This window comes from Triticum urartu, chromosome 5A (genome assembly GCF_056163025.1).
Source record: "Triticum urartu cultivar PI428250 chromosome 5A, HENAU_Tu73, whole genome shotgun sequence".
In the NCBI taxonomy this organism is placed as follows: Eukaryota; Viridiplantae; Streptophyta; class Magnoliopsida; order Poales; family Poaceae; genus Triticum; species Triticum urartu.
Genome location: NC_141877.1, coordinates 477,169,132 through 477,183,104, shown reverse-complemented (window position 1 = coordinate 477,183,104; position 13,973 = coordinate 477,169,132). Strand labels below are relative to the sequence as shown.

General features: G+C 53.9%; 1 protein-coding gene across 4 annotated transcripts; it reads right to left on the bottom strand.

The window, feature by feature from the left end:
- Window positions 1–1,454: 1,454 nt before the first annotated feature.
- LOC125509910 (uncharacterized) lies at window positions 1,455–7,335 on the bottom strand. 4 transcript variants are annotated; one of them, XM_087521288.1, is made up of 6 exons: window positions 7,075–7,335; window positions 6,757–6,983; window positions 5,705–6,574; window positions 5,553–5,617; window positions 5,306–5,450; window positions 1,455–4,636 (listed from the first exon to the last, which is right to left on the bottom strand). In XM_087521288.1, the coding sequence occupies exon 6, from the start codon at window positions 3,153–3,155 to the stop codon at window positions 1,740–1,742; it is 1,416 nt and encodes a 471-aa protein (XP_087377414.1). In that variant the 5' UTR covers window positions 3,156–4,636; window positions 5,306–5,450; window positions 5,553–5,617; window positions 5,705–6,574; window positions 6,757–6,983; window positions 7,075–7,335; the 3' UTR covers window positions 1,455–1,739. The 4 variants fall into 4 exon arrangements, with proteins under 4 accessions (XP_087377414.1, XP_087377412.1, XP_048530902.1 ...); XM_087521286.1 differs by having other exon boundaries at window positions 5,306–5,617; window positions 5,705–5,724; window positions 6,382–6,574; XM_048674945.2 differs by having other exon boundaries at window positions 5,553–6,574.
- Between the last annotated feature and the right edge of the window lie 6,638 nt (window positions 7,336–13,973).

Sequence of the window (13,973 nt, the reverse complement as noted above, 5' to 3'; positions counted from 1 at the left end):
GGATTCTGCTTCACAGTAAAAATCCACTTGCAACTCACTGCTTTCTTTCCTGCCGGCAATGTGGTTAGCACCCATGTCTTGTTTTTTTTCAATGCTTCTAACTCCTCTATCATCGATTCACGCCACTTCGGATCTTGCTTTGCAGTCTTCCAATCCTTAGGGATAGACACGGTTTGCAGAGAGGCAACAAACGCCTTATATGAAGGTGACAAAGCCTTGTAAGACACAAAATTGCCAATATCAAGGTCATCACAAGCATCATCCTTTGGCAGAGCCTTCCTTGCTACCTCACCCTTCCTTGCCGCTTCACGTGTAGGTTTTCGCAACGCAATGGGCAGCTCCACTGTGTCAGATGAGCTTGCCTCACTGCCTTGTTGCTCCCCCTGCACTCTTGCCTCACTGCCTTGCTGCTCCCCCTGCACTCTTGCCTCCCTGCCTTGCTGCTCCCCCTGCACTTGTGGTTGCCGTCAAGAGTACACCAGGGTATTCGTCTGCCATCGATCCCGAACAGGAACCTGGAGAGCACCAATCTTAAGTGTATCGACAGTTGGCTCGACATGAGCCTGCACATCATCATCAGTGATGGTACTAACCGGAATTGTACCCACTATTGGTTGAACTTGAGCCTGCACATCATTATCAGCGTTAATGTCCACAGAATCCCCGTGAGTATGAGACACATCCTTCTCTCCCTCTTGACCATCATGCACAGGGTGTAGGTGGTCAAGCTCTGCAAACAGCAGACTGAGATCAGACGGCTCACCATAGAATGGCTCAGACTCCCTGAACGTAACGTCCATACTTACAAACCTGCGTTTTTCAGAGGGACACCAACATTTATACCCCTGCTGACTAGACGAGTATCCCAAAAAGACACACTTCATTGCCCGAGGATCAAGCTTGCCAACAGATGGTCGGTGATCACGAACAAAGCAGGTACTGCCAAACAACTTTGGCGGAACAACAAACTTATTATCTCCAATGAGCAACTCAGACGGAGATTTCATGCCAAGTATCCTGGAAGGTGTCCGGTTGATCAAGTATGTGGCTGTCATAACTGCATCATCCCACAAGAACTTAGGCACATTCATGGTAAACATCAACGACCGAGCAACCTCAAGAACATGACGATTCTTTCGTTCGGCCACTCCATTCTGAGGGAGGGTGTCCGGACATGAAGTTTGATGAAGAATCCCATGGTCAGCCATGAAAGCCCCAAAAATGTTGTTCACATACTCCGTTCCCTTGTCCGTCCTGAGCACCTTGACCTGTACCTGAAACTGGTTCTTTACAAGAGCATGGAAGTGCTGAAAACAGCTAAACACCTCATCCTTGTGACGCATCAAGTAAATCCAAGTCATGCGAGAATAGCAGTCAATAAAGGTAGAAAAATACTTCTTCCCATCCATTGACACCACTGGGCTAGTCCATACATCTGAATGAATAAGCATAAAAGGAGATATGCTCCTGAGCCCCTTACTCACATATGAGGCCCGTGTGTGTTTTGCATATTCACAAGCATCACATGTCAGCTTGCCTTTGCCTATTCCACACATAACATCCGGAAATATTCTACTCATCTTATCAAAAGATACATGCCCCATCCTATAGTGATGGATCATCGCCTGCTTCTCCTTATCCTCCATGGTTGCAGCACACACCAAGTCCGGCTGCACCTCCTAGTCCATGTACCAGAGCCCCCTACGCCTGGTGCCAGTCCCAACCGTCTGGCTCGTCTGTCACACCTGAATCAAGCAACCAAACTTGTCAAGGATCACACGACAGTCCATTTGATCAATGAGTGCACTGAAAGAGACCAAATTGACAGGAAAGGCTGGCACATGTAAAACTGACGATAGGGAAATGGTCGGAGTACACTTGACTGTACCAACCCCTATGACTGGTTGTTTTGTGCCATCAGCCGTTTGTATAGTGCTCGTGTGAGAGGGAGGATGCTTAGTGTAAGACTCGAACACACAGGAGTTACTAGCAACATGCTTAGATGCTCCAGAGTCAAGAACCCACTCTGGAGCACTCTCATTAGTAGCAAGAGATGCTCTTTCCGGATTACCTTCATCAGTGGAGGCCCAGTGAGCAAAGTCTCCATAGACAACATCATCTACATCTTTGCCTTTGGACCTCCCAGTGTCTCCTGCAACGGCCATGTGAGCCCTCTGACCCCCTGAGTGTCCTGAGTAGCCACCTCTGCCTCTAGAAGCCTGGCCCCATGAGGTCTCTGAGTATCCACCTCTGCCTCTAGCACTTCTACCTCTGCCTGTTCCCCCTCTGTTATATCCCCTGCCTCTGCCACGAGTTGGACATTCTCTCTTCCAGTGACCTACCTCCCCACAGATATGACATTTGGTGGGATCTCCCCACTCCATGCGCTCAGTGACTGCAAATGTCGAAGCTGGCACAACCTTCACGTCTGCATGCTCAAGGGATAGGCGCACCTCCTCTTGAGTCATCGCTGCAATAGCCTCGGGAATGGTAGGCAGACTAGGTTGGTGCAACAAGGAAGCCTTCCTGCCATCAAAGCAACCTTTGAGGCCAGCCAAAAATTTCAGCACACGCCTGCGTGCCATCCACTTATGCCCTGACTCGATTGAAGCCGCGTCATAGAGTTCCAGGGGATCACAGTTATCCTGGTCAGCCCATAGAGCCTGCAGTTCTGCCACGTATGTCATCACTGACATGCCATCATCTTGGCGCAGCAACCTAATCTTGTCCTCAATCTGAGCAATGAGCATGACATTGCCCTTGCCAGAGTATTGAGTGGACAGAATCTTCCATATCTCAGCAGGTGAGGATAGCCCCTCCACAGAGCGTCCAATGGAGGGCATCACAGAGTTCAACAACCACACCATAAGTACAGAGTGGATGACCTTCCACCTCTTGCCCTCTGCACTACGCTTGTCCCCTGGTTCTACAACGGTGCCCAACAAATATCCATCAAGCTCCTTCTGCTCCACAGCCCACAAAGCCCTCCTGGACCAGCTCAAATAATTTGTTGCCCCCTCTAGCTTCATGTCCAGGGGCGACATTTCAAGCTTTTGAGCCACTTCCTGTCGAGGAACGATGGCCCCAGAGTTGGACTCCGCGAGGATCTTAGCGAGCTTCTCCAAAGCCTCGGCAAGACCAGTTGGTTCAGCCATCGTTTGACAGGATAAGCAGCAAGAGCAAAACTCAGCCTCAGAGAGTCTTCTTTCCCAAGCAGCACCACCACCACCACCACAACACCAAGCTCACAACAGCAAGTCCACAGAGAAAAAAAATCTCTGTAAAGCACACAAGCGGTCCAGCCCAGCCTCTTCCTGTTCCAGAACGAGCAGTCCAGCAGGCTGCACTTCTTTCTTCCTCTGCCGCAGCACCAAGAACCAGCCGCACAAGCACCAGCAGCTCAGCAAGCTTCCAGGAACAACACAAGGCAGCAGCAGCAGCTGCAGTTCCTCTTCTGTTCAGCAGCAGCTGCAGTTCCTCTTCTGTTCAGCAGCACCAACAGCAGCAGCTCCCCGCCGCAGCCTGACTCGCACACAGCCCAAATCCGCCGCTGCCTTCTTCCTCCTCCTCTTCTTGCCGCAGCCGCCTGCACAGCCCGCAGCAGCCCTCCTCGGCCGCCCCCTTTGCAGCTAGCCACCCCAGGGACGCAAAGCAGGACAAGAGGAAGCAGCACCTTCCAGGCCGCATCGCAGCTCCTCGAGCCCAGCCGCGCCGCCGCCGCACGCACCACAGCAGACCTGCCACCTCGCGCACGCACGCAGCCTCCTTTCTCGCCTGACCCCGCTGGGCCCCACCGCCGCCTCTCCGGCGAGGGACTACGCCGTCACCATCGTCGCCTGGCTCGATACCATGTCGAGTCGGGAGATGGGTACCTTCAGACAGCAGCCTCGCTTCATGTCTTGTTTCCTGCGTGAGTGTGTGTCTCAGATGTGACGGCTCACACGGGAGAAGGGAAGAGGGGCTCCTCTTCTAGGTCAGCACCTCTCATGGGCTTGGGCCCAAGAGACAGATCTTGATGGGCTAGGGCCCATACCGGTTCAACATAATGTTTACTCTCTCCTTGCAAGAATACTCCTTGATAGAAGTCCTCAACACATCAACAATGGGAAAATTTTGTCCAACAGTGAACACTGGACTACTCATATCCTATTCTCTGAAAATTTTGAAATTAAACTTGATCTGTCCATCATCATCTGATTCTGGGTACTTGAGCTCTCCTTCATCAGATTGTTCTTCTTCAGCTAACTTTGTCTTCCCCTTCTTATCAGCAAAATCGTCAAAGTCATCATCACAAATATCTCCATCTTCAAGACCATAGTCACTGTCAACTATGGCATCATAATCCGGATCATCTGAATCTTTCTCATTGCCAACCTTCTCATTACTATCAGAATCATCAAGCTGACTTTCTGCCTCATCAATCTGCCTTTCTGGCTTCTCTTCAGGACTTGAGTGCATATGATTCCTTGGCTTTTGAGGACTGATGACAGGAGGCAGCTCGGCAGTGGGATATATCACGACATCGTCCATGTCATTCCCCACCACATTGGGCCCATGATCATAATACACAGTAAGAAACCTCTGTCCAGACCTTGCCATTTCAACCATACTGTCTGTCATTCTCCTGCCATAAGAACTGAAGACCAACATCCAAATTATACCCAGGAAAATGAACAAAGCAAGAAAATAAATCCCTACAGGGTTATCATCTCTATGTTGTGTCTATTAAAGTGGGGTCATCATCTACAAATAAATAGTACTCCCTGTCTCAAAATGTGGTGCCAAAAAACGTCTTACATTTTGAGACAGAAGGAGTAGTTACTACTAACCAATGAAGGCTTTTCTAACTTTTATTGGGTAAGTTCAACCCAGTGCCATTAAGCGAGCTCTGTCCCTAAGTGCACTTGTATAAGCTGTGTTAGTGTAGGACTAGAGACATGACATCCAAACTGGAATTTATCCTACAAACTTCATTATTTCAGTGCCCTAGAATTTCTCAACCATTAACACGTTTAGGAAGCGAATAATTAAGTTTTTTTAAGTAGTGAACGATGAAGTAGAACACCAAACTGGAAGTCTAGAGCATACTTTGCCATACTTTACCAGATATTTGAAATGAAACGAAAACAGGTGTTATCAAACAATAAGAATGAAGTCTGAAAAAAAAATGTACATGGAGAATTTCATAAATACAACCACAATGTGACTTGCCTATTTTTATATAAAAACCGTTAGCTCAAAATACCACAAAAGCTTAGAGGTTAGCCCAGCTTGTGCAGGTTTGGTGAAAGTTAACATAGCTTACAATGTTCAGTTGAAGCTTCAGAAGGTTCTGTTGCATCAGTGTTGAATATTGGATTTTGCCCCGCTGTACGCGCTACACTTGATGCCTGCGCTAAAGCACTCTCTAATGCACTTCTCCACTTATTGAGTTCCTCCGTAGTTTCTTCCTGCTTGGAAAAAGATCGCACCATTAAATCCCTAGAGAGCGCCACACAGGTATGGTAGTCGTATTGAATATTAATCCAACAATTGCCCCTCTCAATCACAACCAGAGTTGCCACGTTCCACTGCTCCAGTCCCACAGCCACCCCTGTTGCCCCGCTATTTACTGATCCTGAAGAACAATACTAAGAAATGTCAATCGTCCCAATGGGAACACAAAGATCACTATGCCAAGAATTGTAGAAGATTTGAAACCAACCTTCAGAGTAAAAGTACACCCTTCGTGTCCATCAGGAAATAAAACTGTTAAAAGTTTCATGTCTTCTTTGACTACAACACTGAAATATTTATCCAAACTATATGTTTATCGGATAACATTAGAGGAAATTTCCCCTTTCAGCAAAATTCCAATTATGCAAAACATCGGAGCAATTGGCATGTTTAGAGGCCTATAGTTGCCCATAAATATCACGAAGAATCCTAATATGCTTCAGCAGTAGTACTTGCTCTGTAATCATGTTCACCCCCTAAAAAATGGTGACACTAACAGTCAATGATATCCCTGCCTTTACTATTTGCTTTCTGTAGTTCCGGTATCCAATTAATAGTATGAAGAGAGAATTTATATCCCGCTTCACATTCAGGTTCACTCCTTAAATTCTGCAAGTATCATTTGATTTCCATCAACGTAGGATCTGCTACTTCCAATCCCCATGAAAAATCCACCGTAAATAACCTCCGCACTGAAACCATTGCTATGTGTGCCTACAACACATACAAAAAAGGCCCCTTCTATTCCAGTGTTGAAATTATTTTGAACTGTGATCTAGCAAAAACCCTAAACCCCAAATCTGATTAAAACAAAAGTTGACATAATTCGTAATCCACCATCCTTTGGTAAAAAAGAATGCAAGCCTCCCATAGTTGAGAACTTACTCTAGAGAGGCTTCTCTGACTTGTGTGTCGCTTGCATAAAAGATAAAACCAAGACTTGGTGGCCCGGTTCTACTGCTGCTGACCCCCTATCTTGCCAGATCTTACATATGCAACATAATGCCGTCCTGCCATGGTTCCCAGGTGCTCAACAACAACTGCTAACCGATAAGTGGTGATGTCATTATCTTTAGATCTGCATTTTAAGGAAAACAGTTATTTCTTATTTCCAAAGTAGAAGCCAATTTAAAGGCTGTAAATGACTCTTTCTACCCATAAATCACAGATAGTCAGATATGGAATTGGAAAGTGCACAATAGGTCCCTAAACTTGTGCAAGCATGTCTCTTGGGTTTTAAACTTGAGAATTACAACACACCTAGGCACCTAAAACTGTTCTGTACTAGAAACAGTGGAATTCTTATAGTAGAATTGGAACAGCTTCTTGAGTGACATAGCAATGGCTCCAGTCCTGATGGAACATCTGGTCCTACCATCATGCTGCGAAACCTGACAAGCCCTTGGAGGCTCTGCAGCACTGCATTGAAGAAACATGTAGTATTTCCAAGATTTGGCAGCCCTTGAAACCTTCCCCACCCCTGCCCCCTGAAACACAAGAGCCTGGCATGAAAACCACAGGGATCCAATCAAAGGAACACAAGGGAGGGGTCCCTCGAGAGGTTTAAGCGTCAGGTACCTGAGAAACGAATCCCCCGAAACTGCGGACGGGGTTGGGGCAGCAGGCACGCCAACAGGAACGGCTCCGCGCGTGAGAGGCTTCTCGGCAGCGGGGGCGGAGGCGCACGGCGGGGCTTCTCGTCAGTCGAGCTAGGCTACGGCGCGGCGGGGGCGGGGGCGGGGGCTAGGGATTCAGGCCGCGCCGCGCGGTGGGGATTGAGGGCCGCTAGACGAAGACCAAATGGTCAACGAGGCTTACATGTGGGGCCACCAAGCCGCACATTTCTTCCTCCCTTTGCAAAGTTGAACCGCGCCGCGCTGGGCATGCTTCCTCAGCGCCGGCTGCCTGCCGTCTGCCCATATAAACCCACCTTCCCTATCACCGGCATTCCCCACCCCAGTCCCCATTCCACCCCCAGCCAACCACCAGGAGAGAGCCCTCGCCTTCCCACCGAGCGTACGTAGAGTCCGAGGTCCGAGCCATGGCGGGCGCCCCCATCCCCATCGACATCCGCTCGCTGGAGGAGGCGCGCGACCTGTTCGATGCGGGCGGGCCGCAGCGTCGGCTCGCTCGTGGACGTCGCAGAGCTAGCCGTCCTCCTACGCGACGCCCGCCAAGCTCCACGGATGGGACTTCCTCAACTATCGCCAGGTCGCTTCCTCGGCGCCATTGCCTGGTACCTTGGTCGTCTGCGCGTCTACCACCTTCCCAACCTCCGCCATCGCCCGTACTATCCGCGCGCGGCCGAGAACGTCGCCCGCTGCGCCCGCGTCATCGACGTCCTCTCCTACGGCGTGGACCACGAGGACCACGAGCTGCGGAGCCGCGGGTTCGCCAACGGGTTCGCCCTCATCGCCGACCTCTCCCTAAACCAAGCCGCCTCCCCCGTGGCAATCCGCAAAACCGTCATCGGCGCGATGATCGACCTCGACGACTACCTCGCAGTCATCCTGGTGGACGATCAGTGAGGGGCTCGTCCGCCCCGCGCGCCCGCCTCCAGTTGAACGCCATGGAATACTCTACTTGCATTGACTCGTCCTACTGCTTGCAGTTGAAGCTCCTAGTCATGGAATGCTTCTTCTGGATGGTGTTAGTCTTTGTCATCATCGGTTGTTACTTGTAAATCCTACTCCCTCCGTTCCAATTTACTTGAAAATACATCTAGATACATCCATATCTGTGACAAGTAATTCAGAACGGAGGGAGTAGTAGTACTGTATTTCATATCCCTTAGCTGTAAATCCAGTCCATCAGAGGATTTCTGCATCATAAATTCCTTGAGAATGATGTCAGACAATACGTACCTGTTCTTCTATACAGTAGTACTATATATGTGCTTGAGAATTGAGATGCATATTCACCGATTACGGTTTGTGTGCTTGAGAATTGAGATGAATATTCACCGATGAGTACATCTTCGTCGGACGGTGCCCGCCTCGCTCTCCTTGGTCTGGACGCAGCGCACACGGACCACCGGGTCCTGCCATCGGCATCACCCAAGGTCGGCGGCCGCGGCCGGAACGCGCACGCGTGGCAATGGGGTTCACGGCGCCCGCGGTGCCCCCTGAATCTCTAGTACTCTGCACTTGGGCACGCATGCACGCGCGCTCCAATCATCACCATGTCTTGATTTGGTGTGGCTTCGTGCTCCAAATTGGGTGGCTTCTTGCAGTGTATCGCGACTCAACCAGCTCCCTGTTCCCCCTGAATCTTATGTTCGCAACTGGCCTGTCCTCCTGTGCGATTCGATTCAGCTGCCTGTTTCTTTGCTGGCTTATGGATAGCACTAGCGCGATTTAGCGCTGCGTCTTCTTCAGTCTCGATTTTTGTTTCGTGCCATGCCAGCATGGGGGGCACACCGGATCCCATCCCACGGTCAGCAGGGTTCTCAATTTTATCTCCCTTGTTTGATTGAATGACAGAAACATGTCGGTCAGCAAGTATGTACAGTGTTTCATCGGCAGGGGGCAAGCTGTTTCTTCTCTCATAATTCTATTTCTACACTGCAGAGGCACTACCGGAACAGGGCTCGATGCCGACGGCCAAAAGTATGCTGACGGCCACCGTCGGCCTATTCTAGACTATGCCGACAGCTGGCCCCAGGCCGTCGGCGTACAACGGCCGTCGGGCTATCCCAGTATACGCCGACGGCCCCCGTCGGCAAAGAACGGCCGTCGGCATAGACCAATCTACGCCTACAGCCGCCGTCGGCATATATAGGCCGTCGGCAAAGCTGCGGGTCCGGCGACCACGCCCGTGACAGGCGGCTAACGGCGTCAGATCTATGCCGACGGCGGGGACGGGCGGCCGTCGGCATAGATACGAACGCCACGTCATCGATCCAAAGCGCACCGGCCAAGGCCTATGCCGACGGTTGCCGTCAGCATAGATGACACGTCATCGATCCGCACCGTGCCGGCCATTTGCCCTGGCCGCAACTATGCCGTCGGCATATATATATATATATATATATATATATTTGCTTTTTTCATAGCTATATTTTATGTTTTCTTACATATTATTATTTGACTAACTTACATATAGCATGTGTTAAGATAAGCATACATACATTATTTTTGGTTCTATAGGGAGGTGTGTGACCCCCCTCACGGACGGCGCCGCCGCCGGCCGGCACCTGGAGTGGGGAACAGCCGCATCCGGTCTATATATAGGAAGGGGACTTTGCTCCCAAGTGTTTATATATATCGGATGACCTACCACAACCGGGTGGTGTTGTGGTATGTCCGAAGAGAAGGCACGGGTCTCCGGGACATGGCACCCATCACGGACAGCGCCGCCGCCGGCACCTGGAGGGGGCAAACGGATGCGTCGGGTCTACACGGAGGGGATGTAGCTGTCAGTTTGGCCCGGATGTTGCTTCCAGGTGTCCATCTGAGCTGACCTGACACAACCGGGTGGAGAGGTCCACTGTTCAAAGCCCATACGTGGGAAGTCAAAGGGCTAGATTTCAGGGTCAACTGCTCCAGGGTTAGGCAGGACGGGGGCCCTGGGGGGGTAGCAATGCCACCGGAGCGTCGCACCGGCCCCTCATACATGCGGGGTGGTATTGTGGCATGTCCGAAGAGGCGGCACGCGTCTCCTGGGTTTGGCCCCCCTCACGGACGGCGCCACCGCCAACACCTCGAGGGGGAAACGGACGCGTCGGGTCTACACGTAGGGGATGTAGCTGCGGGTTTGGCCCGGATGTTGCTCCCAGGTGTCCCTTTGTGCTGACCTGACACAGCCGCGTGGAGAGGTCCACTGTTCAAAGCCCGTCCGTGGGAAGTCAAAGGGCTAGATATCGTGGTCAATCGCTCCAGGGTTAGGCGGGACGGGTGCCCTGGGGGGGGGGGGGTAGCAATGCCACCGGAGCGTCGCACCAGCCCCTCATACATACGGGGTGGTGCGGTGGCATGTCCGAAGAGGCGGCACGCGTCTCCGGGGTTTGGCCCCCCTCACGAACGGCAGCACCGCCGGCACCTGGAGGGGGGAAACGGACGCGTCGGGTCTACACGGAGGGGATCTTGATGTGGGTCTGGCCTGGATGTTGCTCCAAAGTGTTCCTATGGGCTGACCTAACACAACCGGGTGGAGAGGTCCACTGGTCAAAGCCCGTCCGTGCAAAGTCAAAGCCCGCCCGCCGCCGGCACCTGGAGGGGGGAAACGGACGCGTCGGGTCTACACGAAGGGGATATATCTGTAGGTTTGGCCCGGATGTTGCTTCCAGGTGTCCCTCTGAGCTGACCTGACACAACCGGGTGGAGAGGTCCACTGTTCAAAGCCCGTACGTGGAAGGTCAAAGGGCTAGATCTCGTGGTCAACTGCTCCAGGGTTAGGCGGGACGGGGGCCCTGGGTGTAGCAATGCCACCAGAGTGTCGCATCGGCCCTCATACATGTGGGGTGGTGTTGTGGCATGTCCGAAGAGGCGGCGCGCGTCTCCGGGGTTTGGCCACCCTCACGGACGGCGCCACCGCCGACACCTCGAGGGGGAAACGGACGCTTCGGGTCTACACGGAGGGGATGTAGCTGTGGGTTTGGCCCGGATGTTGCTCCCAGGTGTCCCTTTGTGCTGACCTAACACAACCGCGTGGAGATTTCCACTGTTCAAAGCCCGTCCGTGGGAAGTCAAAGGGCTAGATATCGTGGTCAACCGCTCCAGGGTTAGGCAAGACGGGGGCCCTGGGGGTAGCAATGCCACCGGAGCGTCGCACCGGCCCCTCATACATGCGGGGTGGTGCGGTGGCATGTCCAAAGAGGCGGCACGCGTCTCTGGGGTTTGGCCTCCCTCACGAACGGCAGCACCGCCGGCACCTAGAGGGGGGAAACGGACGCGTCGAGTCTACACGGAGGGGATCTTGCTGTGGGTCTGGCCCGGATGTTGCTCCAAAGTGTTCCTATGGGCTGACCTAACACAACCGGGTAGAGAGGTCCACTGGTCAAAGCCCGTCCGTGCAAAGTTAAAGCCCGCCCGCCGCCGGCACCTGGAGGGGGGAAACGGACGCGTCGGGTCTACACGAAGGGGATGTAGCTGTCGGTTTGGCCCGGATGTTGCTTCCAGGTGTCCCTCTGAGCTGACCTCACACAACCGGGTGGAGAGGTCCACTGTTCAAAGCCCGTACGTGGAAAGTCAAAGGGCTAGATCTCGTGGTCAACTGCTCCAGGGTTAGGCGGGACGGGGGCCCTGGGGGGTAGCAATGCCACCGGAGCGTCGCACCGGCCCCTCATACATGCGGGGTGGTGTTGTGGCATGTCCGAAGAGGCGGCACGCGTCTCCGGGGTTGGCCCCCCTCACGGACGGCGCCACCGTCCACACCTCGAGTGGGAAACGGACGCGTCGGGTCTACACGGAAGGGATGTAGCTAAGGGTTTAGCCCGGATGTTGCTCCCAGGTGTCCCTTTGTGCTAACTTGACACAACCGCGTGGAGAGGTCCACTATTCAAAGCCCGTCCATGGGAAGTCAAAGGGCTAGATATTGTGGTCAACCGCTCCAGGGTTAGGCGGGACGGGGGCCCTGGGGGTAGCAATGCCACCGGAGCGTCGCACCGGCCCCTCATACATGCGGGGTGGTGCGGTGGCATGTCCGAAGAGGCGGCACGCGTCTCCGAGGTTTGGCCCCCCTCACGAACGGCAGCACCGCCGGCACCTGGAGGGGGAAAACGGACGCGTCGGGTCTACACGGAGGGGATCTTGCTGTGGGTATGGCCCGGATGTTGCTCTAAAGTGTTCCTATGGGCTGACCTAACACAACCGGGTGGAGAGGTCCACTGGTCAAAGCCCGTCCGTGCAAAGTCAAAGCATGCCCGTCGCCGGCACCTGGAGGGGGGAAACGGACGCGTCGGGTCTACACGAAGGGGATGTAGCTGTCGGTTTGGCCCGGATGTTGCTTCCAGGTGTCCCTCTGAGCTGACTTGACACAACCAGGTGGAGAGGTCCAATGTTCAAAGCCCGTACGTGGAAAGTCAAAGGGCTAGATCTCGTGGTCAACTGCTCAAGCGTTAGGCGGGACGAGGGCCCTGGGGGTAGCAATGCTACCGGAGCATCGCACCGGCCCCTCATACATGCGGGGTGGTGTTGTGGCATGTCCGAAGAGGCGGCACGCGTCTTCGGGGTTTGGCCCCCCTCACGGACGGCGCCACCGCCGACACCTCGAGGGGGAAACAGACGTGTCGGGTCTACACGGAGGGGATGTAGCTATGTGTTTGGCCCAGATGTTGCTCCCGGGTGTCCCTTTATGCTGACCTGACACAACCGTGTGGAGAGGTCCACTGTTCAAATCCCGTCCGTGGAAAGTCAAAGGGCTAGATATCGTGGTCAACCGCTCCAGGGTTAGGCGGGACGGGGGCCCTGAGGGTAGCAATGCCACCGGAGCATCGCACCGGCCCCTCATACATGCGCGGTGGTTAGGTGGCATGTCCGAAGAGGCGGCACGCATCTCCGGGGTTTGGCCCCCCTCACGAACGGCAGCACCGCCGGCACCTGGAGGGGGAAGCGGACGCGTCGGGACTACACGGAGGGGATCTTGCTGTGGGTCTGGCCCGGATGTTGCTCCAAAGTGTTCCTATGGGCTGACCTAACACAACCGGGTGGAGAGGTCCACTGGTCAAAGCCCATCCGTGCAAAGTCAAAGCCCGCCCGCGCCGCCGGCACCTGGAGGGGGGAAACGGACGCGTCGGGTCTACACGAAGGGGATGTAGCTGTCGGTTTGGCCCGGATGTTGCTTCCAGGTGTCCCTCTGAGCTGACCTGACACAACCGGGTGGAGAGGTCCACTGTTCAAAGCCCATACGTGGAAAGTCAAAGGGCTAGATCTCGTGGTCAACTGCTCCAGGGTTAGGCGGGACGGGGGCCCTGGGGGGTAGCAATGCCACCGGAGCGTCGCACCGGCCCCTCATATATGCGGGGTGGTGTTGTGGCATGTCCGAAGAGGCGGCACGCGTCTCCGGGGTTTGGCCCCCCTCACGGACAGCGCCACCGCCGACACCTCGAGGGGGAAACAGACGCGTCGGGTCTACATGGAGGGGATGTAGCTGTGGGTTTGGCCCGGATGTTGCTCCCAGGTGTCCCTTTGTGCTGACCTGACACAACCGCGTGGAGAGGTCCACTGTTCAAAGCCCGTCCGTGGAGAGTCAAAGGGCTAGATATCGTGGTCAACCGCTCCAGGGTTAGGCGGGACGGGGGCCCTTGGGGGTAGCAATGCGACCGGAGCATCACACCGGCCCCTCATACATGCGGGGTGGTGCGGTGGCATGTCCGAGGAGGCGGCACGCGTCTCCGGGGTTTGGCCCCCCTCACGGACAGCGCCGCCGCCGGCACCTGGAGGGGGGAAACGCACGCGTCGGGTCTACACGGAAGGGATGTAGATGTGGTTTTGGCCCAGATTTTTCTCCCAGGTGCCCCTCTGAGCTGAGCTGACATA

What these genes read in the sequence shown, in the direction of transcription:
- LOC125509910 (XM_048674945.2), bottom strand. Translation starts at nt 3,155, where the DNA reads ATGGCTGAACCAACTGGTCTTGCCGAGGCTTTGGAGAAGCTCGCTAAG.